We start from the raw sequence: 14,270 nt of genomic DNA, 5'->3' as shown, positions 1-14,270 counted from the left end.
TTATAAAATTTACATATACTAAAAACTAAAAAGCGGATCGCTTTTCTTGGGTCACAGCAGTTCTGATCCTATCTAGAAGTGGGGCTTTAAAAAGCACATCCTGACTTTGTGCATGTGGTTATGCTTCTACGTCATCACGTCTGCTAGCCCTTAGCCAATCAGAGTTCACTCCACCGGGTGGCGCTCCCGAATGATACACAGAGGGGTCGGCGTTAAGCCATGAGCTCAAATAACTTCTTTACATCCGCTGGTTGAGGTAAGCCATAACTTTGCACCTCGTTTGAACTTTTCACTCTTGCAGGTTAAGATGCGTTGAAGTCCGGAGGATTTTTCCCGGGTGTAGTCGCGTCTTATGTAAGCAAACCGTATCCAGTTTGGTGGGTGTAACCTGGACACCACTAGCAGCCGTTAGCATGAATTTGGCTACTGTACCCATTTAACTAACCTTGTTTGACAGCTTTCCTGTTCCTATTTTATTGTCATGTTGTGGCTCTGAGACTACGCCTCCATGTTTTTAGTCGGACTCCTCCAATACTGGCTGGTTGGTTTACAGACCTGCTTTGCAACTAGCAAGGAAAGGCTAGTGATGACAACAAACATGACAACTTAGTTGCAGAGATCCAAGCTGGGACGGGCCCTCAGTGGTCTGTGTGCCTCACACATAGTTTGGGCTTTCTCCATATGGGGTCAGCCTGCAAGACGCCGTCACTGTAAGGAGTACGTTTTTACCCGAGCATCCATCACCTTTGTTGCTCCATCACTGTCCGCACACTTTAAGAGTTTTTCCACATTTTGATGGTCTGTAGATATAACAGGCGAAACATAGAGCGGAAACGTCTTTTTAGGAGCTGGTAATTTTATTTTTACAGTTCTGACGCTATTTTACTTCCGTAATACAGGTCTTTTTCCCCCTTTCTTTTCTTTTTTAGACTAGTGGAAAGAAAACGCTCAAAGTACACATTTGCTTGTTTATTCTATTAAGGTTTGACTGCTGGAAGTGTATGCACACTGCCTTATTTGCATGTCTGGATATGTAGCTTCTTACCATTTTAAATACATAAAGGTATCTGACTGTTTTCAGAATCAGCTGAGGAAGTTTCATATCTGTTGGTTTCTCTTTTCACCCTGTTCTCGTGACTCGTCTTAAATTATTAAATGAGGGCAGATTTTATGAACAGTTGCAGTGAGGATCCGGTTTACTGGGTCATCCTGACCAGTCATTTAGATTCAAGAACTAAATGTCAGGGGCGAGTTACTGCCAGGGCTATTTTTAACAGTCAGTGTGCAGAGTTGCTGACCTATAGAGAAGAGTGCAGAGTACAACTCACGGCAGATGTCGTCTCCAGTGGCGCTATCTCTAATCCAGGTTTTTCTCAATACTTCAGGACAGAAATGGTTAAACCTCGTCAAACTATATAAACGAAACTAAAACACTTTCTATTATTCCTGAAGGAGGCTCTACACTGCCCCTATCTGAGATTATGGGACATAATCACTGTAACAATATCTTTGAGAGTTGACATTTCTTCTCTAAATATTCAACACAGTGTTCATGCAAATTTAATTTATGAATAAGAGCAATTTTGTTGAGAGTACACGCTCACCGGAGCTACTTTATTAGGTACACATTGCTAGTGCTGGTTTTGACCTCCTTTTTGCCTTCAGAACTGTCTTAACTCTTTGTGGCACAGATTCAACAAGGTGCCTGAAACATTTGTCAGAGATTTTGGTCCATATTGACACAGTGGCATTAGACTATTACTGCAGATTGGTCAGCTGCACATCTATGATCTGAATCTCTGGTTTCACCACATCAAAAATGGCTCAATTTGATTGAGATCTGTTGACTGTGAAGGCTATTTGAGTGCAGTGAACGTGGTGTGTTATCCTGCTGGAGGCAGCCATCAGAAGATGGTACGCTGTGGTCATAAAGGGATGCATATGATCAGCAACAATACTCGAGTAAGTTGAGGCGCTTTATCAATGTTCATGTGGTACTGAAGGGTCCAAAGTGTGCAAAAAAAAGAAAAAAAAACATCCCCCACACCACAAGGATTAATACAAGGCACCATGAGTCTGTGTGAATTTTTCAGTTTCCTGTTACTAGCTGACAGAAGGGACACTTGGTGTGGTCTTCTGTTGTTGTAGCCCATCTGCTTCAAGGTTTGATATATTTCGTGCATGCAGAGATGCTCTTCTGCATACCTTAGTTATTATTTGAGTTACTGTTGCCTTCCGATAAGCTTAAAGCAGTCTGGTGATTCTCTACTGACCTCTGGCATTGATGCCTTTTCACCCACTTACTTTTTCACCTACTTTTTTCAGACCTTTGGCTGTAAGCCCTAGATATGTCTGTTTGGTAGAATCCCAGTAGATCTGTAGTTTCTGAAATACTCAAAACCATCCCTTTGGCACCATCAACCATGCCACATATAAAGTCACTAAAATCACCGTTTTTCCCCATTCTGATGCTTGTGAGTTGCTGCCATGTGATCGTCTGATTGAATAGTTGTACCTAATAAAGTGACCAGCCTCATAAATGTTTTTACTTCAAATTGAGGCTTTGTGGTCCTGCACTACTGTAACACATTATGCAGCAAGGACCTTCTGTTTGTCTCTCTTTCTCTATTGTTTCAAACTAGGGCTGCCACAAACGATTATTTTGATAGTCGACTAGTCACAGATTATTTTTGCGATTAGTGGACTAATCAGATCATGCATCCATTAGACGTACAGCGTGCAGCTTATTGCACCGCACCAGCATGCATCTGCTCTTATATAACTATCATTAGCTTACAGCTTTAAGTGTTTAAGGTATGTGCTAACTAAAAGTAAAGACAAGATGGTAGTTTATTAAATTGTAATGAAATTTGCAGATTGTTTCGGTGAAGTTTAATAAACTCCTTGCTATCTAAAATATAATGGGACGCCGGAGTACATTCCCGAGCATCTCACACTTCTGATAATCGGTTGTCTTCTTGAGGTTTATTCAGCTGTGTAAAAACTACAACTTTAATCTCAGCCAAACCGATTTACTCAGGAACAAATAAAATACAAAAAAAAAGCCAAACAATAACATTTTAAGTTATCTAAGTGACTTATATTACATGTTTAACCTGAGTAGCGAAAGACCATGGTGGGTTTGAAACCGATTTGCCGGGAGTCCGGTGTTCTCACAGGCTCTAGTGAGCCTTGCCCCCGGCTAGCTATTGAGCTAGTGGGTAACAGACGTCTCCGAAAGCGTCGGAGCGCTTTTGAAAATATGTTGGTGTCTTGATAAACTGAGAAGATATTTGAGGTTTACAAAGCTACATTCTCACCTAAAAATATGTTAAAAGTTTATTTTGTGACCCAGAAAGAATAACTAGAAAAATTTGCATTTCCTGCAAAAATGCTGTGTGGATGCCTTAACGCTGAAGATTTCTGCTGAAAAAGTTGAAAAAAAAATGTTGCCCTAGAGCAGGATTTGAACGTTGCCCTTCTGGTCTCAAGGCGGCTTCTCATCTCACTGAGCCAAACTGATTCTCACAAAGAAGAGGCGGAGAGACTGACAATTGTGCTGAAATGAGCGGAAGCGGCTGAGAATTGTGCTGATAAGAGGTGAAAGGCTGAAAACTTGGCAGAAAAGAGGTGAATTAGCAGAATTTCTGCTGAAAAGAGTATTTTCTGAAAACAGCTGAGATTTGTGCTAATAAGAGGTGAAAAGGCTGAAAGTTTTTCAGAAGAGGTTAATTAAGCAGAATTTGGGCAGAAAAGAGGTGAAAATTCTGCTGAAAAGAGTTCAATTAGCAGAATTTCTGCTGAAAAGAGTTAAAAAAGTTTAACTGTTAACTGAAAGAAATGTTGCCATAAGCGGGATTTGAACCCGGGCCTCCCAGTCTGAGAACGGATGCTCATCTCACTGAGCTAGAACACAGGTCAACCTGGCAAGGAAAATCAGTGAGGCCACTGATAATATGGCAGAAATGGGCAAAAAATATTGCAAAAAAATTCAATATCTCAAAAAGTATAGAAGTTATGAGCACCAAAAGTCATAGCCCGCATTAGCAGAAATAGCAGAATTTTTTAAAAGTTTGAATGGCGAAAATCGGATAAAAACTGTGGGAGTCGTTAAGTGCCAAAAAGTGTACGGAAGCAACTAGAATATAGTGGAATAAATAGAAACAGGAACTCAATAGTGTGGATGCCCTTTGAGGGCATCCACACAATAAGAGTAATATTAAAACTAACTAGCTGCTGCCATTGTTGGAAACTGAGCTGGGCTGCGCTATGAATTCTGGGCAGCGCTGCCATCTTCTGTTTCAGTCCGTTATTACACTCTTAAATTCAGTCGTAAACGATTTTGATTGTCGACGTAATTGTGACTAGTCGACTAATTGTGGCAGCCCTATTTCAAACAATGAAGGACTTGTTCATCCAGTATGTAGTTGGTCAGCATGCTGTGTGTTTAAGCGCTAAAGAAATGGCGATACAGAGATCACAACTATTTAAAGATCCCCTCCTCAACACAACTATTCCTGAGCACAGAAGTAGGGCTGCTCAATTAATCGAATTTTAATCACGATTACGATATGGGCTTTCAACGATCATTAAAAATGACTGAGCCGATTATTAGCCCCTCCCTCATTTATCTGCGACACCTTAAAGGCCGGTCCGTGAAAATATTGTCGGGCATAAACCGGTCCGTGGCGCAAAAAAGGTTGGAGACCGCTGATTAAGAGGACCCGAGGGAAGCTCGGAAAGCTAAGCAGAAGTTATTTGGAGAGGAGAGTGACTGCCGTTGGTTGAAAAGAGAGGTTAAAAAAAAAAAAAAAAAAACTTCAGTGGTGTTGCACACTATTTTATATTATTTTTAAAAGTCATTGTTAACCCTTTAAATCCGGTCAGAGCAGCACGCTCCGTTTTGTGTAACTACTTTTAAATCCCTGTAGAATCTGAACCATGTAAGCTAGCGCAATAATTTGTTTTGCATATGAAACCGAGGAGTTGTACTTACAACTTATGCCATCAGCTTGTCCTCGGTCACGGTTTCCTTCCACATAAAGCTTTGCAAAAATTGCATAAAAAGCGCTTGCAGGAACAAAAACATAATATTCCAGAAACACGCTTTGCCGATCCATCAGCTGTTCATAACACTTCCCACAGTGAAACAGATGTCAGCGCGAACTGTCGCATGTCCGCCATTTCCTGGCCGAAACCGGAAGTGACGTCATTTTCGCGGAAATGTAGTTTTTTACTTGTAGACCTTAAAAACCTCTACTGGTCATGTTTGACTTTTCTGAATAGTTTCTGGGATGCTTAGAACTCGAATTGCACTGCTGGAAATAGTTTATTTTGATGCACATGCTGTTTTCTTTGCAAATTTGCATCATAGGATTGTTTTTTTTGTTTTACCTGCAGTTTATATAAAAATTGGTGTATCTCCAAAATAAAACTATGAAGACACTCAAAATAAATTTCCTGTTGTTGTAAACTATTTTTTGCAACTTTTTTGTATTTAAAGTTTTGAAGGATAAGCCTCTTAAATTTCTCCAAGTAGAAATATATGTAAAAAAACAAAACAAAAACGATTTTCAATTTTTTTGTAGTTTATTGCACTTTTTTGCAATTAATGTAGTTACTATGGACTTAATGCATACATATTATTAAAATATGGGCTATAACAGTTATTTAGCAACTTGAAATGCTCCCACAAATGGCACTACAACATGTAAAAAAATAATATAAGCTCTGGCGGACTTGGTTCTATAGTAGGTCTTAAAGGGTTAAATAAATATCGTCAAATAATCGCGATCTCAATTTCAGTGAAAATAATCGTGATTATCATTTTTGCCATAATCGAGCAGCCCTACACAGAAGTATTGAAATTCATGTATTTTTTTACTGCATCATCTTTACATGGATCCCTTACTTTGACCTATTCTGTTTCACAGTAATGTTGGGCTCCATAAAGTTTCCAGTACAGCAAGCAGTCAATCAACAGCCCAACATTTAACCAGCGAACTGATTTAATCTGAATTGCCCACAGGCAAAATATGTGAATGGTCACTGCAGGAGTCAGGTTTAAAGGATTTGTCTGAACATTAACTTTCAAGTATCATGTCGGCAGTTACTATGGAAAAACTGTTTTTACGTTATTCTGTCATAAAGCTTACGACCAGCTGCAAAATCTCGTCACATCATCCCAGTTTGTTTGCACAGTGTTTGCTTAATGGTCTATGCCAGGGACACTCTGCCCCTCTGCTGATGAATGCAGCTTAAAGAAAAGGACCTCCATCTGCTGCTCTCTGACCGCTGTACCTCTTCAATAGGTGTGGTTACATCAGCACTGCAGAGTGTGTGTGTGTGTGTGTGTGTGTGCGTGCGCGCCTGCCTGCCTACAGGGTACCGTCAGCCATGCCTGTGACATCTCAGCTGCTCAGGGCTTTGCCTCGCTCCAAGGTCTTGGCCTCCAGTCTGTTACCATGCCAACAACACCAGTCCCAGTTTGGGCCTGTAGCTCACCTACCTGCCTCAAGAAAGTCGGCTCACATGTGGCAACGACGCCAGCCATCAAGAAGTTACCAGACATCCTCAGTTCTCCACAGCTACATCCTCACCCCTCCGCAGGTCAACTCCATTCTCAAAGCCAACGAGTACAGCTTTAAGGTTTGTTGGGTTGTAGATAAAATGCATTTTGCCATCCGTAGTAGCATTGCTGTAGTTTACTATTCATGCTGTAATCCCAGGTGCCAGAGTTTGATGGGAAAAATGTGTCTTCGGTGATGGGTTTCGAAAGTAATCAGCTGCCAGCCAACGCTCCCATCGAAGATCGCCGCAGCGCAGCCACGTGCCTGCAGACGCGAGGGATGCTGCTCGGCGTGTTTGACGGCCACGCTGGCTGCGCCTGTGCACAGGTAAACTGGGACACTTAGCCTGCGTGTCATTTTAACTGGTTATCTTACTTTTCTCCAGCAGCGTAGCTTGGACTCAAACTCAAACCTTACTACTTTTTCTTTCTTGTTTTTCTTGGCAGACCCTCATTTTCTTCATCAAACTTTATCCAGAAAGTTGATTATTTAGCTCGTATTGAATTGAATATTGAAAGAAAATGCTCAGACATGTCAGATTGAGTAAAAAACCTCATAATTGTCGATAATTTGTGGTCTATTTTTCCTCAGTGACATTTATTGTCACTAGCTCTGACACAGTTATCCTGCATAGCATTTTAACTGATTAGCTTTCTTTGCTCTAAAGGCGTAGCTTGCAAATCCAAACGATTGTGATTGAATTTTTTTTTTGGTGCAATCTGCAAACTAACAATGTGTAAATATTTCATTTTGTGCAAATATTTGAAAGGCTGCACAGCTGTTGGGGCACGATGCACCTTTCTGTGTTATGTTTGCCACTGTGTGTCTTTATGCAATTGTACTGTTTCCTGTGCAACAAACTCTTCTCTGCAGGCGCTGAGTGAGCGGTTGTTTTACTACATAGCAGTGTCACTGCTGCCCCACAACACTCTGTGTGAGCTTGAGGCAGCGGTGGAGGCCGGCAGGGCTCTTAGTCCCATCTTGCAGTGGCACAAACACCCCAACGACTACTTCAGTAGGGAGGCTCAGAGGCTCTACTTCAACAGCCTTCGAACCTACTGGCAGGAATTAATCGATCTAACCAGGTGAGGAATGTGAAAGTCAGCAGAGTACACACTTCTACGTCTAAAGGCCACTGTGTTAAAAAACAAAGAAACAAACAAAGAACCCCCCCACCCCGGGCGTTTTGTATTAAAATGAGAGCAATTCGTTTCTCAAACTTTCTCAAGCAGCCTCTGCTGGACTCAGCTCAGCGTTTGCCTCACAAATGTGTGTTCATTGCCTGGGTTTTCACTGGGTACGTCTAATCAGATCATCACACAGCAGCAGCTAAGTGCATTTAGGCTTGTAGACATGGTCAAGACGACCGCCCAGTGGTGTCAGCTAGTAACAGAAAACTGAGGATGCAGTTTGCATGGGTTCACCAAAACTGGACAAAAGAAGCTTTCCTTGTCTGATGAGTCTCAAATTCTGCTGTGACATTTTGGATGACAGGGTCTGAATTTGGTGTAAACAACATGAAAGCACAGATCCATCCTGCTGTGCATCAGCGGTTCAGGCTGCTGGTGGTGTAATAGTATAGGGGAAATGTTCTTGGCACAGTTTGGGCCCCCTTAGCATAAACATCATTTTGCAGCCTACCCGAGGAGTCGTAGTGGCCTGCATCTTCTGTTGTCTTCAAGGTGTACCTAATAAAATGTCCAGTTAATGTATGATGTTTACAAATGCATTCTTTGTCTTTTGGCCTTTCCAGTATGTCAAAAGCATTAGTAGACCGTCATCTGTTCTGATTCACAGAAGTGTAATTTTTCTCCCCAGTGTTTGGCCTTGGCAAACATTTCCTTCTTTCTCATTTTATTTTCATCTTTACCTGGTAGCAGCACACCCACACCAACATAGGCCGGTGTGTTGTTTTCCAGTAGTGCTGTTTTTGGTCTCTGTTCTCGACCTGTGCCTCCTGCTTTTAGCCGATTCACTCAAGTGTTCTCCCTGTTTTCAGCCCAGGTGACGTTCCAGACACCCGCGAGGCGTTGCTGAATGCCTTCAAGAGGCTCGACAATGATATTTCACTGGAAGCTCAGGTATGAACTGTAAAAAATCCAAGGTGTGCCTTGTGAACATGCTAATACAGTTTGGTGTGACTAGTTTATGTTCCAAGTTTTACTTTAAGGAGGCAAACTTAGGAGCTCTGAATTAACTCCCAAGTGAGACCCTGAGTGTCATCGACTCATTTTATCATTAGAGTAATTTCTGGCCTTTTATCATCTCCCTGATTTACTTTCCATGTCTGACATTATTTCAGCTTCATTATGAAACTTGCAGTGGTTATTATTGCAGTTGTAGCCCAGGGCAGTCCTCCTCATAGTGTGCCCGCATGCAGTGTAAGCTGATATTGGCTGAGCACAAATTCAGAATATCACGGACATGTTAGCCTGATTTAAATTGTGCCAAGACTTGAGTTCAGTTTGACACATTAAGCCACATATTGAATAACATTTCTCCACAGCAGCAATGCCAAAAAATGTGAGCATCCAAATTTAAACTTTTATGGCTCAAAGGGGAGCTTGTGTGTCAGTGCCTGCCTGTCTAGTAAGCACAGTCCTTTCCTGCTTTATTTTGCTCTGCAGGTTGGAGACCCAAATGCTTTTTTGCACTACTGGGTTCTGAGAGTGGCCTTTTCTGGAGCAACAGCCTGTGTGGCTCACATTGATGGACCAGACCTGTATGAACAATAAATACATGGTTTAATGCATTATAGCAACATTAAAGGGATGAAATAGATTTTTTTGTAACGTTGTCTCTTTGTTTCTGAAGCTTTATAGCCAATGCAGGAGATGCTCGGGCAGTTTTGGGTGTCCAAGAGGAGGATGGTTCATTCAGCGCTCACACATTCTCCAATGACCATAACGCCCAGAATGAGAGCGAGGTGGCTCGGATACGGAGCGAACACCCTCCATCAGAGAGAAAAACGGTCATCCGTCAGGTACTGCACTCGTTAATCTGCTCATTGTGATTGTGTTTACAACCTTTATTAAAACCTCGCCACCATATTTTTCTTCTTTGTCAGGAGCGGCTGCTCGGCTTGCTCATGCCTTTCCGTGCGTTCGGGGATGTGAAGTTCAAGTGGAGCATTGAGCTGCAGAAGCGCGTCTTGGAGTCCGGACCTGATCAGCTTCACGAAAATGAGCATACCAAGTTTATCCCCCCGAACTATCACACCCCTCCTTACTTGACCGCTGAGCCCGAGATCACGTATCACAAGCTGAGGCCACAGGATCGCTTCCTGGTAAGATGCAGCGGCGGTGCTGTCACCCATCCATCCATTCTCTTTTGCTTATCCAGTTCAGGAGCTGGAGCCTATGCCAGCTGTCACAGATGCAGGGTAAACCCTGGACAGGATCCCGGCCTGTCAGTTAACCTAACCCCCGCTGCTGTGTCATACAAAATACATACAATGTGTTTTACATCAGGACATTTATTTCCTGGCAGTCTTATCGTTTTTCCACATCTGTCCCAAAAATATACTGCCCTTCAACATTTTGAAAACTTGTATGTCTACAGTCACGATGATCAATGCAACATCATCCCCATTCTTAATAAAGCTCTCATTCTTCACTGGTTAAAGGGCCCAGCATTAGTTGATTTAAAGCCCCGCATAAATCCGAGACGTAGGAACTGATCCAAAGAGTTGACACCTGGACATTTATTCTATTTATAAAATTAAACACATTATGGATCTGGGGTCTATATTTTATGTCAATAGGCTGAATAATGTCAGATTTTATGAGTCACATCTAATTAACTCTGAGAACTGAATAATGTGCTCTGAATCCTGATGTTTGTACCATTGTTCTCCTCAAAGTAGGCATCCATCCTCCAGATGTACCTTTTTTTCATTGCATGTAAAAGTGGGCTGTGCTATTTATTTAATTAAAAAGAAAGCTCTTCTTTTGAGGAAATATCTAGCTAATGCATGCTGTGTGACCTTTTCAAACAAAGGCTGTATTTATGAAGAAATAATTAGGTTTAGATGACTTATTCTCAGTGCCAGTATTTTCCCAAGCGAATGAATAATGTTAGCTACAGCTCCCATGCCGGCTTCAGTTACTACACTTGAATGTTTTCTGACTTACAGTTGTGGTTTTAAGTGTAAATACATTCATCATGGGCATGAATCTCATTGTGATTTTGGTCTTTTAATGATTTCTTTCGGTAGATTATATATACAATTATATGACTCTTCTCTCGGCAGGTGATTGGCTCTGATGGCCTTTGGGAGACCCTCCACAGGCAGGAAGTGATTCGTATCGTCGGGGAGTATTTGACTGGGGTCCACCAGCATCAGCCGCTCAAAGTCGGAGGATACAGGGTGACCTTGGGACAAATGCAGGGGCTGCTCGAGGAGCGAAAGGCTCGTGCGTCCTCAGCATTTGAAGATCAGAACGCCGCCACCCACCTGATGCGCCACGCGGTGGGAAACAACGAGTTTGGCACAGTGGACCACGAGAGGCTGTCAAAGATGCTGTCACTGCCCGAGGAGCTGGCTCGCATGTACCGCGATGACATCACCATCATCATCACGCAGTTTAACCCTCATGTGATTGGAGCACAGAGACAGGAAGGCCAGTCATGAGCTGCTCATTAGCCATGTAACACTGATCACACACACACAGCAGATCTGTATCTAAGCACACCGAGGACAAACCGGCCATATTCAGTATCTGTCCACCGGTAAATATCATTGTTTTAACACTATATAAAGAGTGTTATTTGTCTGTATGCAGTGCTGCGGTTTCTTATTAAGATGTCAGCTAAAAACTGGATGACGTTTCTTATAACGTGTTATTTATGCTGCCGCTCGTTGCCATTTTCGTGTACACTTCTCTTTGTAATAAGACACTGTTACAAACTGAAAATCTAGAAACTTCCAAAAAGGGTAAAGGACGTGGGAGTGGCTTAAAAAGCAATGAGGCTTTTAGCAACAGGGCTGACTCCACCTGTTGTTCTATTATGGATTTTAAATAGGCTGTGCCCCGACTGTAGCGTGCTCTCGTTTTCGGCTACAAGCAGGATGCAGTCATTTCTCTTTGTAGTTTGTTTCTGAGGGACTGTTGTTACGACCTGGGCTGATTCATTAACTTGTTTTTACCCTGTGACATTGTATGAGATGTTCTTGGTGAATCTAAACACAGATGCTTTGTTCTGTGTTTACAGTGAGATCTACTCCACTGATTTCAGAGTGTTAAGGTGTTCACATTGATGTCCACGTCCAATGTGGAGGTAAATACTCTAGAATGTAGGCTACAAGCCAACTCTTAAACCTCATACGGCTCAAAATAAAGTTGAGGGCTCACAGTTTAAGTTAGAGGGAAGTCATTCTGTTACACAGAGAAACTAGGGAGGAAGGAGTTGTAGTTTGAGTGCTCGCTGCTCGCATTAAAGGCTTAACTTGGGAAGAAGAGATGTTTTTTCATCCTTAAGGTCACAAACTGGAAAGGTCAGGAACTGGTGACATAAGTGATCGTTTTCACTTTGAATCCAGTGTACTTTCACACAGAGCAATGACAAAAGCACCTCACTGAAGATCTGAGCTGTATGAGTACACTGATATTTACCTGTCTACTAACAAATGGAGTTATTCTCCATATGTAATGCTGCTTTGTATCCCTGATAATAGAGGATCAAAGTCAGACTTCCTGTTAATGTGCACCTTAATGCACACACTGACCTTGTTTGTTTGTTTTTTTTTGTTTGTTTTTTTACCTTGAGTTTCTTTTCCAAATATTGAAGGGTTAAAAACCATATACATATGACAGGTCATTTATAGTGTAACAGGTTGTTGCAGATTGGAAGTTTATCATTCATGTGATTAATAAGAATCAAAGCAGCAAACCAACCCCTCCTGTTACTTAGAAATCAGGGTTGTGGTTGTTGAATGAGCAGAATGTACATTTGAAAGAAGCTGTTTGAATAGTAAATATTATTTATTCAGCTTTTGGAGTATGTGACACATCATTTCTGTTGTATGTATAAATTTTAACTTATGTGGGTTGAGTTTTGTATATGGAATGCTTTAATAAAACGCCAAATACAGAAATCCTGGTACTGTTCGGTTTGTTTTGGGTTATACAAAGAAGGCCACCAGAATAGTGCTTCAGCCAGGAAGGTTCTGACCTTCAAACACCTGGAAGGTCAGTGTGCCTCAGGTGTGTCGTCACTATACACACAGGTAGGTTAAATGTTACATGTGGCGCAGTGCTCATGGGACAGTTGGAGCTTTACTGTGTTTGCTGCCACTAGGTGGTGCTGTTGCGCCAAACAGGCCAAGTGTCAAAAAGAGGCCAGAGGAGGTTTAACTACAACACAAACCTGTCGCTATGCTGTCGTCGGAGATTTGTGCTACAGCTGTGTCCTATAAGTTAACAGATGCACTTGGGCCAGCTTCAGTAGAGACACCAGTTCAACTGCTCGTTAATGCAAATATTGATGAATCAGCAACTTCATTGCATTTAGGCATGTAGACACATCAGGGTGCTCTGCTGTAGTTGAAACGGAGCAACTGAATGATTTTAACTCTTTATGAACCCAGCAAAGTTGTTGGTTCCTGATGGGCTGGTTTGAGTATTTAAGTTCAGTATTTCTGAGTGCCATGAATAATTAAAGCTGCTCCGAAGCAAAAGAAGCTTCAATCTGGTATTACCAAGCTGGACCTAATGAAGTGACCGGTGAGCAATGCAGCTTTCAGATGCAAAAGTCAAAAATATCTTCTTTTTTTTTGTAGCTTGTGATTAAAATAAATCAAAATTTTAATCTTTCTTCTGATTTTTTTTTTCCCCCCACTCCTTTCACATGGAGAAGATCAACATATTAAAAGAGGATTGTAGTAATGATTTTATAAAATCTTTATTTGTATAAATCTGCATTTTACTTTCTTTTAGTTAATCCTTTAAAAGATCCTTGAACACACAAGCACAAGCTAACACAGCAGCCTTGTAAAGTTGTTACTACACTGGATGCACCATAAAACGATTTCAGCGTTTTTAAGACTTGGAATGATAATGACCCCGCCTCCAGGGTACAACAGGCTGTGTGACTGGGTCGTGAACATTGCAGCATGGCTTGTGTCATCAAACCCTGATGTACAATTGTCCAGGAGCAGCTGTTGCTCTCACCCCCAGGTTCTGCCAGAGAGGTTTCTTCCTGTTAAAAGGGAGTTTTTCCTTCCCACTGTCACCAAGTGCTTACTCACATGGAGTCATCTGATTGTGTGTGTCTGATCTGTCTTTACCTTTCAATATAAAGGACTTTGAGGAGACTTGTTCTGAACTGGTGTTTCAACTGAATTGCTATGTCACAAAGAGTCAGTGAGAGATGAATGCCTTACTGTATAAGCATTTTATTTCATTGTTGCGCTCACACTCAGTGGGTGTCTGGAAGAACTCGTGTGCATAGGTGACATTAGCCACTTTACTGGAAATAAACACCTCTGCGTATTTTGGTCAGTCACACACGTTGCTTCCGCTGCTCCAAGGACGTTATTTCCAGATTAGTGTGTAAATGATGAGTGAGTGCCTTTGTTTTACGGAAATTATAATGCAAATCACCCTTCATAATAAAACTGACTCACCAGAGTGCAGTATTACAACAGAGGCAAGCAATTAAATCAATCCTATCCAGCGCTAAGAGTGGCAACAGCTTCAC

General features: G+C 41.8%; 1 protein-coding gene across 3 annotated transcripts; it reads left to right on the top strand.

Moving 5' to 3' along the window:
* Positions 1-173: 173 nt before the first annotated feature.
* pdp1 (pyruvate dehydrogenase phosphatase catalytic subunit 1) lies at positions 174-12,689 on the top strand. 3 transcript variants are annotated; one of them, XM_085366574.1, is made up of 9 exons: positions 174-256; positions 6,384-6,648; positions 6,729-6,896; positions 7,443-7,654; positions 8,569-8,650; positions 9,197-9,291; positions 9,384-9,552; positions 9,637-9,855; positions 10,822-12,689. In XM_085366574.1, exons 2-9 carry the CDS (start codon positions 6,397-6,399, stop codon positions 11,200-11,202), a joined length of 1,578 nt encoding a protein of 525 aa, XP_085222700.1. In that variant the 5' UTR covers positions 174-256; positions 6,384-6,396; the 3' UTR covers positions 11,203-12,689. The 3 variants fall into 3 exon arrangements, with proteins under 3 accessions (XP_085222700.1, XP_085222699.1, XP_085222698.1); XM_085366573.1 differs by having other exon boundaries at positions 6,312-6,648; XM_085366572.1 differs by having other exon boundaries at positions 174-354; positions 6,312-6,648.
* The last annotated feature ends 1,581 nt before the right edge of the window (positions 12,690-14,270 follow it).

This window comes from Diplotaxodon limnothrissa, linkage group LG11, assembly GCF_057381915.1.
Source record: "Diplotaxodon limnothrissa isolate DT_005_m linkage group LG11, D_limnothrissa_male_GT1.1, whole genome shotgun sequence".
NCBI classification, from domain to species: domain Eukaryota; kingdom Metazoa; phylum Chordata; class Actinopteri; order Cichliformes; family Cichlidae; genus Diplotaxodon; species Diplotaxodon limnothrissa.
The sequence above is the reverse complement of the archived record's forward strand: the minus strand, read 5'-3'. Positions and strand labels throughout refer to the sequence as shown.